Raw genomic sequence first — 18,629 nt, 5'->3', positions numbered from 1 at the left:
ACTGTTGCTGAGCACTAGTCATTCTCTCAGTGACATCAGTGATGGCATGGGGAGGACCCAGTCTTTGTTTCTCCTGGGATCTCATTCAGTCTCCTTTTCCCCAATTAATTAAAGTTCCTGCCGGCAGACAGAGCCCAGGATGACCCTGCAGCTTGCAGTGTGATGTGATGGTGGCCCGCTCATGGCCTCCCCCCATCTATGGAGCCAGCCCCCCAGCTAGTGGCCTATTGATCCCCTTGCCAGGGATTCTCTCTGTGGTTAGAATGTCATTTTCCACCAAAAACCCCTCTTTCTTGCAATTACTGAGAATTACTTATGAAGAGAGAGAGAGAGTGTGCGTGTATTGATTACCACCCCTGAGAAGCTCGGGGGTCATTTAGAGTAGATTAGCTTAACTTTCCTTTGCCTTTTGGGAAGTTGGACTGCAAGTTATTTAAGGAGATTAATCAGCTCATCAGAGAACCAGACAGTCTTCCTACTTCTTCTAGCTTTTCTTGGACTAGCTGGGACCATGTCATTTTTACCCTGCCTTCAAAATATCTGTTGTCCACCACCCCGCCTGTATTTTCACCACAACTGCCCAGGTCACTTAAGCAGGGGCCTCTGCTGGCTCCTCTTTAGGGGACAGGTAGGCACATGGCTGGCTGCCATTAGTTTACTCGGATGGCCTTGTTGCCCCGATCCCAGTCTGAGCAAAACCTCAGAGAGGGCTGGACCACCCCAGGCCAGTCTCCCCCATCCAATCATCCAAGTTCTGGCTCAATGTAGCTGTCACATAGGAAGGACTCAAACCTTCCATCCACCCAAAGGCAGTGGCTTCCAGAGGCTCTTTTGCGAGGCTTGCTCATTGATTCTGCAAATGTCAATCCCACCCATCCTGTCCTCTGAGTCTCTAGGTACAGCTCAGACCTGTTCCTCCCTTCCAGGAAGCTGTCCCAGACTGTGCCATCCTTCTGGGAACACTCCTTCTGCTTAGAGAGGCAGAGAAGGGATGCAAGAGGAGAGAAAGAAAGCAGAGAGAGGAAGGGGAGGAGAAGGGAAAGAAGAGACAGGGAAAGTCAGTGAGAGGGGCTGGGGAGGATTCAGCATCTGCCTGACTCCACGACACATAAGTTCACCACGCGCAGGTGGGAAAAGAGCAAGTTCTGGAGCCAGACAGACTGGGGTTCAAATCTCAGCTCCAGACTTTCCTGGCTGTGTGACCTCAGGCAAGTCACTTCACCTCTCTGAGCTTCGGGTCCATCATCATTCAAATGGGATGATGACAGTTCCTACCTCACAAGGTTGTTATGGTTGCAAATGAGGTCATGTATGTAATGTGCTTAGAACACAGCCTGGTGCTTAGTAGGTGCTCTACTGATGACAGGTAGCTATCGCCAGGTCACACTTGATGGGGGGATTCCCGGCAGACCCTCTGTGAAGACGTGCTGGATGGTCTGGAACCTCGTCTCTGCCTTGGGAACCTCCATACCTCCTCCCATCCCCCTGTCCCCAGGTAGATGCAGATGGGGCAGCCAGTGACCTGGGGTCTCTGGGAGGAGGGGCCGGGAGTCAGCTCCTGGGGTCTGGGCTGGAAAGCAGCTCCTTGGCGGAACACGGCAGGCCCTCGCTGCCCCGTCTCTGCCATTTCTCTCCTCTTCCAGGAAAAAAGTTTGAAGTTGAATGGGTCCCGAGGTGGAATATTTTCCAAATGTCAGTGCAATCTGTAGTATATTACCGCTAGATGCGATCATCACAGTGCCGGGCTTTGAATGTCAGCGCACCGGTCATGATGGAGTGACAAACAGCGGGTTGACAGGTGGGGTCTTCGCCCCCCTTTTCATGGGAAATCGGAGGGACACGCCATGGGCCAGTGAGGGCTTTGTGTGTTTTTTGTGTGTGTGCACGCATGTGTACACCTACTTCTGTGTTTCTGTGCTGTGTACCTTCTTTTTTTTTTTTTTTTTTTGGCCTCACTGCGTGGCATGTGGGATCTTAGTTCCCCCACCAGGGACCGAACCCATGTCCCCTGCAATGGAAGTGTGGAGTCTTAACTACTGGACTGCCAGGGAAGTCCCTGTGCTGTGTACCTTCTTACTGTCACTGTGTTTCGGTGTGCACATGCTCAGATCCCAGGAGGGTGTTCGCTGAGCACCCGTGAAGATCTGTGTATGGCTGTGTATACATGTCCTCCAACTCAAGGTATCACCCTATGTCTATATGTTCACACACATTAGTAGAACTTTTGCAATGATGTACACACATTCACACCACCGATCAGGAGACCGTGTGTCTTTATAGATACAGACACCATCTATCTCACCGTGGCTTAAGATCTGTTGTGTAATCTATCTTCCTATGTTTCTATGTGTGGTTGTGTGTGTGTATGCAATTGTGTGTTTCTGTGTATACGTGATTGTGTGTGTGGTGTATACAGTCTCAAGACTTCAGCATGCATGTGTGTGTGTGTGTGTGCGTGCACACGCGCGTGTCTAGGTTAGTAAATCCCATCTCAACTACAAAGGTGGATGGGGAAACCAGAGTGGGGAGGGGACTCTCTGCCTCACTGCCTCCATGGTGGGGCATTTTGATCGCTGCCTGCTCTGTGGAGACTGCGATTGGCTGTGCAGGAGGGGGATTAAATTGCTTCCAATTACCAGGGAGTGGGTGGTGAGCTGTGAGGCCAGAGGGATGGTGTGTGCATGCCAGGCTCTGCCAACCACAGTAGGATTAAACAGTCCTGTGTGTGCAGACAGCCCTTGTGTGGGTGTGTGCACGGGAAAGCCTTTGTCCGTATGTTTTGTGTCTGTGTGTGGCTATAATGGCCTGTAAGAATGCACAAGCAGGTCTGCATCGTGTAGGATTGGGAGGCCATAGATATGTCTCTGTGCGTCCATCGATGTGGCGGTCACTGTCCCTGTGTGGGTCTGCTAGCACGCATCTGGAAGATGTGCGTGAGTTGTGGTTTCTGTGTGTCCCCGTGGCTGTGAACATGAGTATATACACGTGTGATTCTTTGTGTGTGAGGGTTCTGCCTGACTGTCTCTGTGTGTGTGCCTTCATGTGTGTGGGAGGGTCTCAGGGGTTTTCTCTGAGTAGAGAGTCTGTGAGTATGTGTATATATGTGTATGTTTATGTGTGTGTGTGGTTAAATGTGAAGTTCTGAGTGAATAGACCAGTAAGAAAGAAGAAGAAGGGAGAAAAGTATGCCCCATTCCAGCTTGTGGTCAGGGTCCCAAGGCCTCCTCCCTCAGACTGTACAAGCTTCCACCAAAGGGTGGAAGTCCCACATAGCCCCAGTTAAAGAGCCCAGTGAGCCCGGTGTCTCTGGTGATGGCTGGTGCTGAGCCTGGCATGGGGGATGAATTGTGTCCCCCTAAAATTCATATGTTGAAGTCCTAAACCGCAGTACTTCAGAATGTGTCCTTATTTGGAAATAGGGTCATTGCAGATGTGATTAGCTAAGAGGAGGTCATCCTGGAGTCGGGTGGACCCCTAATCCAATATGATTAGTATCCTTATAAAAAGGGGAAATTTGGACAGGGAGACAGACATGCATAGAGGGGAGAAGACAGCCATCTATGAGCCAAGGAGAGAGGTCTCCCTCTCACGGATCCTTCCCTCACATAGCCTCACATACATGGGCCTCACCTAGGCCCACATACCCACATGCTAGGAACCAACCCTGTTGGCACCTGCATTTCTGACATCCATCCTCCAGCACTGTGAGATAATAAATTTCCGTTGTTTAAACCACCCAGCTTCTAGCGCTTTGTTACAGCAGCCCTAGCAAACAGATCTGGGGATATGAAGCGTTAAAAGCGCTTCTCCTGGGACGTCCCTGGTGGTCCAGTGGCTAAGAGTCTGTGCTCCCAACTCAGGGGGGCCCCTGGTTCGATCCCTGGTCAGGGGACTAGATCCCACATGCCACAACTAAGAGATCGCATGCCACAACTAAAGATCCCACATGCCGCAGGGAAGATCCCACACACGGCACCAAAGATCCCGCGTGCCACAACTAAGACCCGGCACAACCAAATAAATAAATAAATATATCTTTTTAAAAAGCGCTTCTCCTAGCTCTTCTGTTTCCTGCAGACCCATTTCACAGGCGCCCGTGCTGTAATCAGCAGGCTACCCCACATCTTCGTGCTGCCCGGTGGAATCCACTAGGCTCCCTCTGGTGTTAAGCACACTGCCCTCAAGGCCTCAGGTCATCAGCCCCTCCTCTGGGCTAGATAACCTCACTTCTGTCCCTTTCCCAATCCCTCCCTTGTTCCCAGATCTCAGCTTCATCCAAACTCTCCTGGCAAGGCTGGGCTTTCTCACCTTTCCGAGAGCAAGCACATCTTTTTCTCCCCATTTTCCCCCCTCCCCACGTGACTCTGTGCTCTGCATACAGCAGGTGCCCACTAAAGGTCTCAGTGAGGGGCCCCAGGGTTTCAGCCTCTTTCTCAGCTTGGAGTGGGAAAGAGGACTCATCCCCACCGCTCCTTCACCCAAGCCAAGCCCCCGCGTCTGTGTCCTGCTCTTACCAGGGCTGAGCTAGGCGCTGGTCTGGGTCACTTGGTCCTCCAAACAACCCCATGAGGTAGGTACTATTTTTAGCCCCATTTTCCAAAGGGGAAACTGAATCAAAGGGAGGAGAAATAAGTAGTCTAAGACGACACCTTAATTTTTTTTAATTTATTTATTTTTGGCTGCATTGGGTCCTCGTTGCTGTGTGCGGGCTTTCTCTAGTTGTGGCAAGCGGGGGTTGCTCAGCAGTTGTGGCACAGGGGCTTAGCTGCTCCGCAGCATGTGGGATCCTCCCGGGCCAGGGCTTGAACCCATGTCTCCTGCATTGGCAGGCAGACTCCTAACCACTGCGCCACTGGGGAAGTCCTGACACCTTAGTTCTTGAATGTTAGATCAGGAAGGGACTTTGGAACCAGTTAGGTCATCCCTCTCACCTGCTCCCATTTTACAGCTGGAGAAACTGACGTCCAAGTGACTCCTCTCCCTCCACCTGCCTCTGATGTTTCCTCAGAGTTCACCCTTGACCCTCTGATCACTCTACCCTCTCCTGCTCTTACGACTTGAGCGGTTCTGTGGATGAGGGTGACAGCAGAGCTCTTGTGAGCCCCTCCTCTTGCCCAAGCTCCAGTCCTGAATTTCCACATCTTGAGCACATGGCCTGCAGGCCCCTCAAACTCAACATGTCCCAAGCCAAACTGACTTTCCGTGATCCCTGATCCAAGGCATCTCCTGGGTTCCCTGGTCCATTACTAGCTTCTCTGTCCTTGTCACTCAAGCCTGAAGCCTTTGACCCGCTCTACCCTCCATCCCTACATCCAGTCAAACGCCGACTCCCGCTGGGTCTTCCTCTTAAATGCTTCTCAAATCCACTGTTGCTGACCCAGTTTAAGCCTCAACTTCTCTGTCTGAGATTCCTGTATTAGCTTCTTGTATCAGCTTAGAATCAAGCTTGGCTGCTTGGGACAGAAAACTAAAATAACAGTAACTTCAGCAAGTTGGAAGTTTTTTTTTCTCTCATGTAAACAAACCAAGTGTGGATGTGGGCAGTTCAGGGCTGGTACAGTGGCTCCATGAGGTTAAAAGGAACCAGGTCTCCTTCTAGTTCACTCTTTGGCATCCATAGGGTCAGTGTGTCTTCACGGCCCAAGGTGGCTGCTTGAGTGCTAGCCATCTCAGCTATGTTCAGCTAGCAGAAAGGAGAAAGGAGCAGGAAAAAGAGGCTAAAGGCATGAGTCAACAGTCTTTTAAGGAGGTGTTGCCAGAAGCTGCCACTGAACAATTCTGCTTAGATTGTGTTGACTATGACTCAGTCCATGCAGTACATAGTTGTGAGGGAGACGGGGAAATGTGGTCCTTGTGATAGAGGGCCATGTGCCCAGCCGAAAACTGGGGGTTTTCTGATTAAAGAAGAAGGTGAGAATGTGAGCTCCTCATCTCGTCACTGGTCTCGTTCTCTTCTCTCACCCTCTACTCTACCCTGGACAGAGCAAGCTAGGGCGATCCTCCTAAAATGCAAATCCATACACAGTGTTGACAGATTTGGCAAATAAAAAGACAGGATTCTCAGTTAAATGTGAATTTCAGATAAACAATGATACATGTTTTATTATAAGTATGGCCTGTGTAATATTTAGGACATACTGATACTAAGACAACTATTTGTTATTTATCTGAAATTCAAATACTACTGGGCACCCTGTAGTTTATCTGTCAACCCTTTCCATACACCTTCCATGGTTCTCCATTGATCTTGGGAAAAGGCCCAAGCCCTTTGGAAGGGTTTACTGGGCCCTTTACAATCTGTCCTCCAACTGACCTGTCCAGGCCCAGTGTTTCCTGGATAAGCCTGGCACTACTACCACGTCTCCCAGCCTTCAAGTCTTTGCTTAAGTTGTTTCATCAGCCTGGAATGCCCTTCTCTATCTGAGAAGCCTCATGCATCCAGGAGGGACCATGGCCTCTGTATCTCTGCATTCCTGGGACATGGTAGGAGGGAGAAATTATTTGATAAATGAAATGACAAGGGGCTTCCCTGGTGGCGCAGTGGTTGAGAGTCCACCTGCCGATGCAGGGAACACGGGTTCGTGCCCCGGTCCGGGAAGATCCCACATGCCGCAGAACAGCTGGGCCCGTGAGCCATGGCCTCTGAGCCTGCGTGTCTGGAGCCTGTGCTCCACAACAGTGAGAGGCCCGCATACCACAAAAAAAAAAAAAAAAAAAAAAAAAAAAGATGTGGGCACATGATGCTAAACCAAAAAAAAAAAAAAAAAAAAAAAATAAGACCAAGGCTACCTAGCAAATGAGGGGCAAGTTTGCAGCGGCCACCTGGACTCATGACCCCCTCCCAGTGCTCTCTGCACCCAGCTGGCTCATGTGGGCCCAACGCTGGGATCTCTGTCTCCGGGGCCTTCATTTTCCACAAGCCCACGTTGGAGTGCAATGTCCCCAGCACACAGGGGGTTAAGCCAGCCTTGGAGACGGGAGCTGGAGCCCATGGAGTCCTTTCTGACAATAAAGCTAATGAATCCCTCCTTGCCGTTTTCCCTCACACAATAACATTTAATCATCGTTTGCGCAGCAGATGAGAAGTTTGCGGCAGATGCAGTTCTGCGTGAGTGGCGGTCTCTGTGAGTGGGCACCATTCCTGCTGTCCCCGGCGCACCTGACAATCTGGGGCTGGGACATGCTGCTTCCCAGAGAGGGTGTGTGTGCTCCCACGTGCCAGGGCCCTGACCCCACACACGTGTGGGGGACGGGCTTCGGAGGCACGTGTCTGTCTGTGTGCATGCTTGGGTGTGGAGTTAGACACACGTGGCATGGCCTTGGGTGAACCATGGTGGGCCAGCCTGAAGGCGCATGTGAACAGAGGTGGTTAGGTACCGGAGCACAGGTGGTGTGAAAGTGGAGGTACACACACGTAGGCAGGCAGACGTGCGGGGGTATATACTGTTGCATGTGTGTGTGTCCTTGGTGTAGATCCAAGCACTTGCTGGAGGATGCCTGTGTGTTTAGATGCTTGTGAGTGATTGTGTATCTTACGTACACACAGACCTATGTGCTCACATGTGCATACACATCTCTGGGCATCATGCAGTTGAATTTAGATTGTAACCAACAGTTCCCGAGGCTATGTACGCATGTTTTCCCGTGCATGCATACAAATGTGCATTTGCATTATGAATGCACGCATGGAGCTATGAGTTCATGTGACCAGGCACATGTGAGGGGATACGCATATGGGTACCTTGTACCTGCCTGGGAGTGTCTGGAGATACACATATGTTCATGAATGTGTATATGTGCATGCCTGAATGAGGAAATGTGTTGGCTCCTGGAAGGGTAACAGTGGACACACACGTACATGCATGTAAGAGAACACAGCTATGGAAGGCTGTGTACAAATTTTGTGTACAAGTGTCAGTGCCTACGTGAGAGTGTGCCTCTAGTACGTGCATAGAGTGCGGGCACGTGACCACATTTGCAGACCTGCAGGGGTATGCTCTATGTGCATGGCTGCGAGCACGCGTGAGTCTGCAACGCGCACCCAACTAGCAACATGTCTGAAGGTACACACGTGCCTGCGTTGTGTGCTGGCGTGAGTATGTGCGCGTGCTCGTACCCCCTTGTGCACGCACTGAAGCGTGAACCCTCTTGCCTCCGAGTGAGGGCTGACAGGGTTACATTTTCCAAAGGCTCAGCGGCCAGTGACAGAGCTGGCCTGAGAGCGCTGGCTGGCAGGAGGTAAGTGGAGCTGCTGATTCGTGACCCGGGGGGTAGGCAGTCCTGACGGCTGGCTGACAGATGCAGCGCTTGGCCGCCCCGTGACAGCAGCCAGCTCTCTGAGCCGCCTGAAGCAGGAGGTGGGAGGTTAGTGCTTGACCTGTGTGCTCGGCGCTGCCTTCCCACTTCTCCGGTGCGCGCCCACAGCCACGTGCAGACACACACATGTTGGGACATACCAGAGACGCAGACCCGGGCTTGGACTCCACCTTGCTGCCCAGCCCTGCCATCTGTCTCCAGTGCCTCCCCTTCTCACCACCTGCTTCTCGCCCCTCCCCTCCCCACACTCTCCCAGAAACTCCACTCAGAATCCGAGCTGCCCCGGTTCCGCTCAGAATTGTGGTGGGGTGCGTGTGAAATGGTCCCGGCCCTTATAAGCTCTGTATCCCAGAGCTAGCCCCTCCCCAGTTGTGAGCCCTGGGTTCCTCATCTATAAAATGGGGCTAATGATGCACCTGTTTAAAATTAAACAAGGCCACTTAAATAAAGCGCTAAACACAGTAAACAAAGAGTCCACCCTGCATGGGTTTTACCTGTATTAGTAATAATTACATACAGGGCTTAGAACAGTGCCTGGCCTGCGGCAAGCGCCATGTATGGGTGCTGTCATCCTCCTTACTATCATCATTGTCATTGTCATTAATATCCCTGGTTCTAAAACTCTTGGCCAGGGCTTCCCTGGTGGTGCAGTGGTTGGGAGTCCGCCTGCTGATGCAGGGGACACGGGTTCGTGCCCCGATCCGGGAAGATCCCACATGCCGTGGAGCGGCTGGGCCCGTGAGCCATGGCCGCTGAGCCTGCGCGTCCGGAGCCTGTGCTCCGCAACGGGAGAGGCCACAGCAGTGAGAGGCCCGCGTACAGCAAAAAAAACAAACAAACAAACTCTTGGCCAATTATATATCTATTCTTGCTCATGACCCTGACTGCTCTTTTATCCCGTGCTGACAACAGTGATGGAGATGATGACAATAAAAGGGAAATTTTTTTCTTTTCATTTTCTCAGATGCCTTGAAAGGGGGGCAGACACGGGAAAGGGAAAGGGAAGGCTCTTTGTTTTCTGAGCTCCATGATAGAGTCGGGTGTGCCCAATTAGGGCCTAGAGCTGGGGTGGCTGTGCTCTCTGTGTAACACAGGGAGAGGAAATGGAGCTCGTGGGGGAAATTGGTGGCAACCAATGAAGGCGATGGTTAAAGTCTGTGTACGCCACAACCAGGCCCTTGTCTGTGACCCCAAACCATCAGAAAAGTGTACAAAGCTCACGAAATGCTTGACATTAGTGGACACCTTGTGGAACCCAGAGAAGGGGCCGGACTCATGTATTTCACTCCTGGGTTGGCTCAGGGCCCAGTGGAGGAAGCAAATGCAGGTGCAGGAGCTGGAAGCAGAGGGGATTAAGGGAACGTGATCAATCCCTCCATCCCCACCCCAGTATTAGCAGAAATCTCGGGGAGGCTTGAGGACTCCCACAGGCTGTAGAATGTGGCGGTGAGTGAAGTTCTCCCCGGGCACAGATGGGGACACCAGATACTCCCAGGCCACATATCCAATGCTTCCTGTGTGCCAGGCACTGTGAGTGCTGCAGACAGTGTAGGTTCTGGGGGCCAGAGCGCTCCCATTAAATCTTGGCATCTCCACTTATTAGCTGTTTGATCTTGGCAAGTTACTTAACCTCTCTGTGGCTCACTTTCTGACCTATAAAATGAGGGCTACCTCACTGGGCTGGTGAGGGACTAAAAGAGTTAATTCACGTGAAGTGCTTAGAGCAGTGCCTGGCGTGTGGGAAATGCTCGGTAAGCGTCAGTGGTTATTTCTGCATTTTATCCTCACTGCAACCCTATGGAGTAGGTGTTGTAGTGGGTGCACTTTTTGGATAAGAAAACAGAGGCACAGAGAGGGTAACACACTTGTCCAAAGTCACACAGCTGGAAAACGGAAGAGCCAGAGGCTCAGAAGGTGACTCTGGATGAATAATGTTTTTTATTTCTGTAAGCTCTTTAACCCTGTGTGACCTTGAGAAAGTCATTCCCCATGTATGTTCAGGGGGTTTTGTGACTCTGTATTTGTTCGTCCCTCTGGACACATAACCTGCCTGTAATCTCCTTCTCGGCAGGGTCAGAGTCTGTCAAGGCAACGGGCATATGTGGAAGGAACAGAGACTTGGAATCAGAGGTCCTGTGTTATCCCACCTCTGTCCCCTACCAGCTGGGTGATCTTGAGCCCGTCACTTTACTCCTCTGGGTCTGGGTCTCAGTTTCCCTCTCTACAATGGAGATGGCAATAACCAACCTGAGAATAGTTGGAATTCTGTACATGAGAGCTGGGCACACATGAGTGAGAGAGGGGATCACACATCACCCCAGTGGGCTCCACATTACAATACCCATTCATATCATGAGCTACAGGAACCGTGGGTTAAGGCTCCTATATGGATGAGGGTCCTGATATGTCCCCACTTGGGCTAACCACACTAACCCCCTATCCCTCAGTGGACTTTAGGAGACATGGTCAAGTTGAACAAAGCATCCTTTCTTAGCCTGGCCTTAAAGGTCTTTGCGCAACCCACCTCCAACCAGCCTTCCCTGCTCACATCTCACTATTCCTCCTCCCAGTGGTCCAGCTCTGGGGACCACACACCACTCCTGAAGCTGCCACATGCTTCCTGCGGCCCCCCTGCCCCCAGCCTTTGAGGATGCTCTTCTTTCTGCCTGGAATGTCTTGCTTGCTTGGCCATCTCGTACATCTCATACTCATTCTTCAAGATCCAGTTGGAGTCACCTCCGCTGGAAATTATTCAATCTTTCTTCGGTGTTTCCAGGATCTTTTTCTGTTAATTCTGCTACAACTCTTACCCAATGCATTGTTATTGGCTGCTTCTGGCCCCCTGCCTCCTGCCCCCACCCAGGTTGGAAGTTACTGGAAGCCAGGAACTACTCATGCTCTGTGTAACCTTGCACGGGTTACTACTCTCTGAACCTCAGTTTCCTCACCTGTGAACTGGGGCTGACAGTATCTAACTTAGGTGAGATAATACAGGCAAGGCACTCAGGACATAATGACTATCTCCGGATCTGTCACACTGGACCTTGGCAAATGTGGAGGGAATGAATGAATGCTCCCTGGGAGGGTAAAAGAATAAGGCAAATGAGCATTTATTTATTGAGCACTTTCAATGTGGCAGGAAGGCACTGGGATCGGAACTTAACATTCTTTATCTCCTTTAAGCCTCTTAACATCTTTTAAGGTAGGGGCTATCAATAGCCCCATTTTACAGATGAGGAAACTGAGGCTTCAGCAGTTGAGAACTTTGATGAAGGATGCTGATCTAGCAGGAGCTGGAATTCACAGCCAATCAATGTAGAATGAATTCATCACTTGGGTGTGGGGCAGGAGGACAAATGACCTATATCTTATAATCAAATGGTTTCAGAGCCGGAGGCTCTTAGAGGTGACTTAGCCCTAGGGTTCTTAACTTGGGTCCATGGATGGGGAAACTGCTGGGTTCCCAGAACAAACAGATAAGGTCCCCAACACACTCAGTGGCTTCTGACCCTTCCATCTCCCATCAACCCTCTCACTTCATCCAAGTCCTGGAGCTGCCCACCTTGTCCTCTCTTGGCACGCAGGTGTCCTATTCCAGTGTTGCCTGAGACACCGGAAGGCTCTCCAGTTTCTGGGAACGTCCCTATCCCCGACTCAGAGCAGGAGCAACGCTTCCTTGGAGATGTTGGGAAAAGGGGGAGAGAACTCAGATCTGGGAGGCAGATATGCTGGGCTTTAAATAACAACAAAGATAATAACAGTATCAAAGGCTAACATTTATTGAACACCTACTATGTGCCAGGCACTGTCCTAACCACTTGACACATATGAAGTCTTTTTATCCTCAAGACTCCTCGAGGTAGGTTCTGCTATTTGCCTCGTTTGACACAGGAGGAAACTGAGGCCCAGAGAAGAGAGGTAACTTGCCCAAGGCCAGGTAGCCGGTAAGTGCTGTGGCTCCACGGTACACTGGCAAGGTGTCCTTGGACAGGTCCCAGCCACTTCTCTGGGTGGCTTTCTCCAACTGTTACCTGCAGGGCCCCACCTCGAGGTTTGTGTGATGACTAAGATGGTCTTTGTACAGGCCCAGCACACAGTAGGCGCTTAGTAAATGAACAGCCCTTCTTTCTTCTTAACTCTGATGGGGTATTCCGGGGGGGAGCACTTCTGCAGCATCCTCCCCCCAGCTTCTCCCCTAAGCCAGGAGGGATCCACACCACCCTCTCGCCCTGTCTAACCCCAGAGCCACACAGTGCCCGTTCTCGCTGCAGTTTTAATGATGTTGGTCATAATTCCCGCACTTCTGGGCAAAAGCTGCCCAACCCCCCCCCGCCCCCCCAGGGGAGGGATGCCGTCGGGGAGTCCGCTGCCCGAACAAGGTCCCCCTCCCGTCCGGCCGCCCTGGGAGGGTTGGGGGAAGGGGGTGAGCAGGGGACGTGCTTTGTCCTGGGGTCCAGCTGGGTCCTGGGCTGCAGGGAGGGCGGGCTAGGAGGCCGGGGCCTCGCCTTCTGGGCGGTGGCCGGCGTAGAGGGCGGCCAGGGGCCGGAAGCGGGGACCCCAGCTGCTGAGATAGGCAAAGTCCTGCTCGGAGCCCGATGAGCCGCTGTGCAACGAGCTGAGCGAGGCGGCTGGCGAGTCCGCGCCCTCGAAGGCGTAGGTCTGGAAGGCGTCGTAGGGCGGCACCGACAGGTCCCCGTCCGCCAGCGCCACCTTGCGGCTGATGAAGTCCCTGAACACCGAGAAGTCCGGCTCGGGGCTCGGCGGCCCCTGCGGCAGCGAGTGGCGCTCCGAAGGCAGGCAGGCCTGCGGGGGGCTCCCCGCGCCCCCGCCCGGGCCCACGCCGCCGCTGCCGTCGCCGCCGCCCTTGAGCTCGCTGAAGTCGTAGAGGCTTCGCAGCGCCGACATGTCGTAGGCTTCGGTGTCCTGCTCGCCGCCCCCCTCGTCGTTGTATTTGATGACGTTGTCCCGCATGTCCTCGTCCTCGTCCGAGCTCAGGTGGCTCTTGTGGTGGCGCCTGAGGGTGAGGATCAGCAACACCAGCACTGCGCAGGAGATAGAAGGGGGCGCGTGAGGGCAGAGCCCCGCCCAGGGCAGTCGGGGACCACCCTTCCCCTCCTCCCCAGCAGAGCTGGCTCAGCCTAAATGCTCATGCAAATTTCCTAGATTTCTGTGCAACAATACCTTTCTCACAGTCAGACCGTAGCTGGCTATCTGGATAGGTAGTGAGCTGCCCATCTTGGGAGGTGTGCAAATCAAGCCTATGCCACCACTGGGGGTGGGGTGGGGACAGAGAGCAGTGTTAAGAGGGTTCATGGGTGTTGAGGGCTGGACCCAAACTCTGAGGTCTCCATCCTTAACTCTATGAAAAGATACATGCCCCTGAGGTCTCTGGGTGCTGGGGTGGGGGGGGCGATGGGAATGGGGCAGCTGAGGTCTGGGGGGAGTGAAATGTCCTTGACCCTGACCTCTCTTTCACCCTTGCCCTCCTCTGTCCACTCCAGAAGCCCTGATCACCCTATTCGCCCTTTGGGTCTGTGGTCCAGATATCTCCTGCAGGAGCCCTTCCCTGAGAGCTCAAGGCCGGGTTCAGGATATCACCTCCAAGCTCCCCTGATGAGGGGTTCCTCTCTATCACCCTGGTTCGGACCCTGGACCAGCATCAGCATCTCCTGGGAACTTGTTAGAAATGCAAATTCTCAGGTCCTGTCCTAGATCTACTGGGTGGGGCCCAGCAGTCTGTTTCAATAAGGCCTGCAGGTAATGCCCAGGCAGCTCAGGTTTGAAAGTCACTGCTCATTCATAGCACAGACCCTGCCATGTTAACATGTCAGTCTCACCCCACCTCAAAATACACACTGTGGGCTTCCCTGGTGGCGCAGTGGTTGAGAGTCCACCTGCCGATGCAGGGGACATGGGTTTGTGCCCCGGTCCAGGAAGATCCCACATGCCGCGGAGCGGCTGGGCCCGTGAGCCATGGCTGCTGGGCCTGCGCGTCCGGAGCCTGTGCTCCGCAACGGGAGAGACCACAACAGTGAGAGGCCCGCGTACCGCAAAAAAAAAATACACACTGTCAACTGCCCTCCAGGACCTGGGGAACGTTCCCCTAGAGTGGTGCCTGGCATGCAGTAAGCAAGAGAACCATGCTTGTTGAATGAAAGACTGAATGAAGAATTGGATGGAGACCTGGGTGATGCAAGGATGAGCAGATTTTTCTGGTCTTCTTCACTTGCCTTCCAGGACTCTGCATACTCTTCCTCCTCCCACCTCACTGATAACTCCTTCTCAACCTTATAAGCAAGCTTCTCTTCTCCTCTCCTCTCTGACTTCTTAACATCAGATGTCCCAGGACTCAGTCCTTGGTCTTTTTTCCACACCCCCTCTCTTGTTGCTTTCCTTGTCTCGTGGCTTTAAATTCCATTTAGAGGCTGCCGACTCCCATATTGCAGCCTCCAGCCTGGACTTCTCCCCTGAAGTCTAGATTGTACATCCAGTTTCCTCTCCAGCAAGTCCTCGGGGTTGACCAGGAGAACCGCAAACTTAATGTGTCCAAATTTGAAGGAATAATCTTTCCCCCTTCCCACCCTCAGTCGCCCAGTCTCAGCGATGGCAACCCCAACTTTCCAGTTACTCAGGGCTTTTTGTCTCTTTCATTCACTGATGAATCCCATTGCCTAGAATAATTTAGCACATGGGTGGGGGTACTCACTGGATGGATAAATTAGGAACCGATGAGCAAATGAGAGAATTAAATGGATAGGTGGGTGGATGGATGGACAGACATGTGTTGGGTATCCTATCAGGCACTGGGTTCTTCTTGCAGCTCCAAACAGCTCAGGCCAGGCCAGTGGCCAGGACCAGCTGTGAGGGCCATGGGGCAGCGTGCTGGCTCACGACCTAACAAGGTGGGTCATGGCAGGGAAGGAGGTGGGATCTAGGGACAGGTTGGGAGGGAGGAAAGGTGTCAGGAGAGAAGTGGGAAAGATGGATGGACAGCTTCTGAAGCTGGAGGCCAGGAGCTGCGGAGGGGGATGCCCGTGAGAGCAGATGGTGGGGAGCGCGGGCGGCAGGAGACAGATGTGCCAGGCCTGATCAGTGATTCCGCCCGTCACCTTTAGAGCACTGATGTGCACTTTCTTCGTTTGTGGGCAATTAGGCAGAAATTTGTTTGCACTGCCTTGGAAAATGAAACCGCTGTAAAGTACATCCTCTGGAAAAAGGGTTTCTGAGCCATGGGCTGGGGAGCGGAGAGGAGGGGGTGCCTCCCAGCTAGGAGGGGCCTGCCCAGGACCTCTGCAGGTCCCAGGGGTGGGTGGTGAGGCGTGGGAGGCAGCTGAATCTCCCAGGGAACTGAGCAAACCTGGGATCTGCCATCTGGCCCTTCCTTGAGTTCCTCCAGCTCTGGCTGTTCCGTGAAGTCCAGTAGTCAGGACTGAGGTGAGGCCTCTCTGCTTTAACAGGGAGAGGTGGCATTGTGGCCACCTGAATCCAGTTTAGCTCCTGAAAATTGCCCTCTTTCCTGGGGACACTCTGGGGGCGTTCAACTGGCTGCTGGTGGAACTGATACCCGAGTAGATTTTGCCCCCTCCCCAAGTGTCTTAAGATTTTACTCCAGCTGCCCCAAAGTTTTGCCCCCAGTTTAGATTCCTAGCAGGTGGGGTAGTTAAAGGAGCAGGGAACACAGGGTGAAAAGACCTGATTTCAAGTCAGAAGATTAACTGGGTCCCCTTTTGCAAGCCCCTTAACGACTCTGAGCCTCAGTTTTGTCATCTCAAAAATGGGGATGATACATCTGGCTGAGGGGTTGTGAGGTTCACAAGAGCCCTTTTTTTACTGAAAGCACTACGTAAAGACTAACATAGGACAATAGACATGAGAGAATTTTAAAAAATAGGCTTGGTTTTTAAAAATTAGAGAGCCTTTGGGCCATGTAGAGGGTTGGCCAGCATGAACTCAGTCTCAGCTGGGGGCTGACACCTTCTGGAGTTGGTGGTAGGGCTGCTCTGTACTTAGGAGACTTCTCGTAGGAGCTGCAGGTTAGAACCTGGACATCAGTCAAGCCAGCCCTTCCAAGGATGGGGAGGGAAAGTGAGACCCCCATGGGGGCATCTCAGGCAGGAAATCCAGGGCCCAAGGATGGGGGCCCGTCGGGCAGGGGGGTTGGCTCTTGGTGGACTTACCGACCAGGATGAGGACACAGACCAAGAGGGCGATGAGGGCTCCGGGGCTGAGGGAAGTGGCCACGACAAAGGCCGTGGTGTTGCAGGACTGGATGGCGCCGGAGCTATCGCAGCCACAGATGCGGATGGTGAGCGTCCCCGTGCTGCTCAGCGTGGGCGGCCCACTGTCCACCACCAGGATGGGCAGGAAGAACACGTCCTGCTCCTGCCGGTTGAAGCCCATGTGCTGCGTGTGCACCGCGGCTGTATTGTCTGCTTCGAAGAAACGGAGTGGTGTGTGATTTGGGTTCGGCCTCCCCCGTCCCAGCCACCTCCCAATTCCACCTCGGGATTTGCCTCACTTTGCCCCCAGCGACGGTCTCCCAGCTGACCCATGGGTCTATTCCCTGATGTCCTAAAATTCTGTTACCGGCTCTCCCCAAATTCTGCCCCCAGCTGCCTGAAGGTCCTGTCCCCAGCCATAGAGCCCTCAATTCTGTCCGTAGCTGTCCTAAGCTTCTATTCCCAGCTGTCTCAAAATTCTGTTTTCAGCTATTCCAAGATTTTGTCCCCGGGGGTGCCAAGGTCCTGTCCCTGGCTATATCAAAATTTTGTGTTTTTTGCCTTTTGTCTCAACAGCCTTTTTTTTCTTTCAGATTCAACCCCAGCTGTCCAATGCATCCTGATCCTGGGGTCCTGTGGTCCTTGGGTTGTGGCTTCCTGGGCACTGACAAGTTCTGGGTCATCAGAGAAGACTGGGAACACGGGCTGGCACCTGCCTTTGGCTGAGGAGTCTTTCTGTCAGGAGTCTCTTTAAGAGCTGAGCCTGGAGGGCCGGGGGCATGCCCCTTGGGGCCTGATGAGGACGCCCCGGGGTACCAAGGTCACCTCACCGGTCTCTTTCCTTTTGATGCATAATGGCCAGAGGGGACAGTGAACTCACATGAGTCATACTCATCGCACTGCTTCGGCCTCGTGCTGGGAGTGCCAGTCAGGACTCGGGGGGTGGGTGTAGAGCACGGGCTGAGGTGTAGGCGAGCCCACTCCCCCCACCCTCGTGACTCCTCCACAGCTCTCCTGCATGGGCCAGGCCATCACTGACCCTCTGTCATTCTGGTGGCTGCCAATGTGGTAGTCGAGAAGTACTCAGAGCCCAGCTGCCTGCTGCTCCCATCCTGGACAGCGAGCTCCACAAAAGGGGTCCTGCTTCCTGCTGGGGGCCCAGGCCTCCCTCCTGAATCCTTCTCTCTGCCCTCGCAGGCTTCAGGCCAGCCTCCCTGACCTCAGACTTTGACAGCCCGGATCCCTTCCCCAGCTTTGCAGTCCCAGTTAACTCAGCCTCTTCCCCGCAGCCCCCAATTCAGTGCGCCTGCCTGGCCTTCCCCATCATGAACACAATGCAGGAAAAAGAGCCCTTGGAAGGGCCGACTTGTGACCTTGGGCACACCTGTGAAGTGGACCGGAGGTCCAGCTGAAACAAGACTGGTCTTGCGTTAAAGCTCATGTGATGGGCACATATGAGTTCATTGTGCTATTTTATCTACTTTTATACATCTTTGAAAATTTCCGTTCAAATGTTAATAACTAATGCTGAGTTGGTCATTTACTAGCTTGGGAAACTCATTTAGCTTCCCTGGATCTCAGTTTCCTCATCCGAAACGGAGGAAAATAGCATCACGTAGGTGTGAGGACTAAACAATGTAATTAGCACATAACCCTTAGAACAGTTCCTAACGCGTAGAAATGCTCCATGAATGCTGGTTGTTAATTTTTTCATGCCCCACCCCCACGTGCTACACCCCACGCCCCCTCTCTGTCTAGGCTGCCCTGCCTTTATTCACTAAGTTCCTGCTAGCTGGAACACCCTCTCCACTTTCTTGCCTGGCAAATTCCTCATCCGTCATGCTCCAGCTAAATGTCACCTCTTTTCTGTGGCCTCCTTTCTACGCTTCCCTGGGAAGGAAGGATTTATGGCTTCCCCCTCCCTGCTCTGACTGTGCAGGCGCCACGCACACTTCTGTTACAGCACTTGTCATGCTGTGTTAAGGTAGCGTGTGCCTGTCTCTTCCCTGGCACTGAGCCAGCCTTGAAGAATGATGCTTGAATGAACCACATCTTTTAGGGTAACTGGTGGTCCTGGGTCAGCTCCTCAAGCTC

The 18,629-nt window shown here is 52.9% G+C and overlaps 1 protein-coding gene across 2 annotated transcripts in view; it reads right to left on the bottom strand.

The window, feature by feature from the left end:
* Positions 1-12,801: 12,801 nt before the first annotated feature.
* Positions 12,802-18,629, bottom strand: part of CDH22 (cadherin 22) — a 71,272-nt gene continuing 65,444 nt past the window's right edge. The window contains exons 10-11 of one of the 2 annotated variants that reach the window (XM_060078270.1): positions 16,494-16,748; positions 12,802-13,358 (exon numbers count right to left, since the gene is read on the bottom strand). In XM_060078270.1, coding sequence (XP_059934253.1) covers positions 12,802-13,358; positions 16,494-16,748 — 812 coding nt within the window. The remainder of the gene's footprint in view (positions 13,359-16,493; positions 16,749-18,629) is intronic. The other variant, XM_060078271.1, reaches the window with a different exon arrangement.

This window comes from Mesoplodon densirostris, chromosome 16 (genome assembly GCF_025265405.1).
Source record: "Mesoplodon densirostris isolate mMesDen1 chromosome 16, mMesDen1 primary haplotype, whole genome shotgun sequence".
Lineage (NCBI taxonomy): Eukaryota > Metazoa > Chordata > Mammalia > Artiodactyla > Ziphiidae > Mesoplodon > Mesoplodon densirostris.
This window is presented reverse-complemented; position numbering and strand designations above follow the sequence as displayed.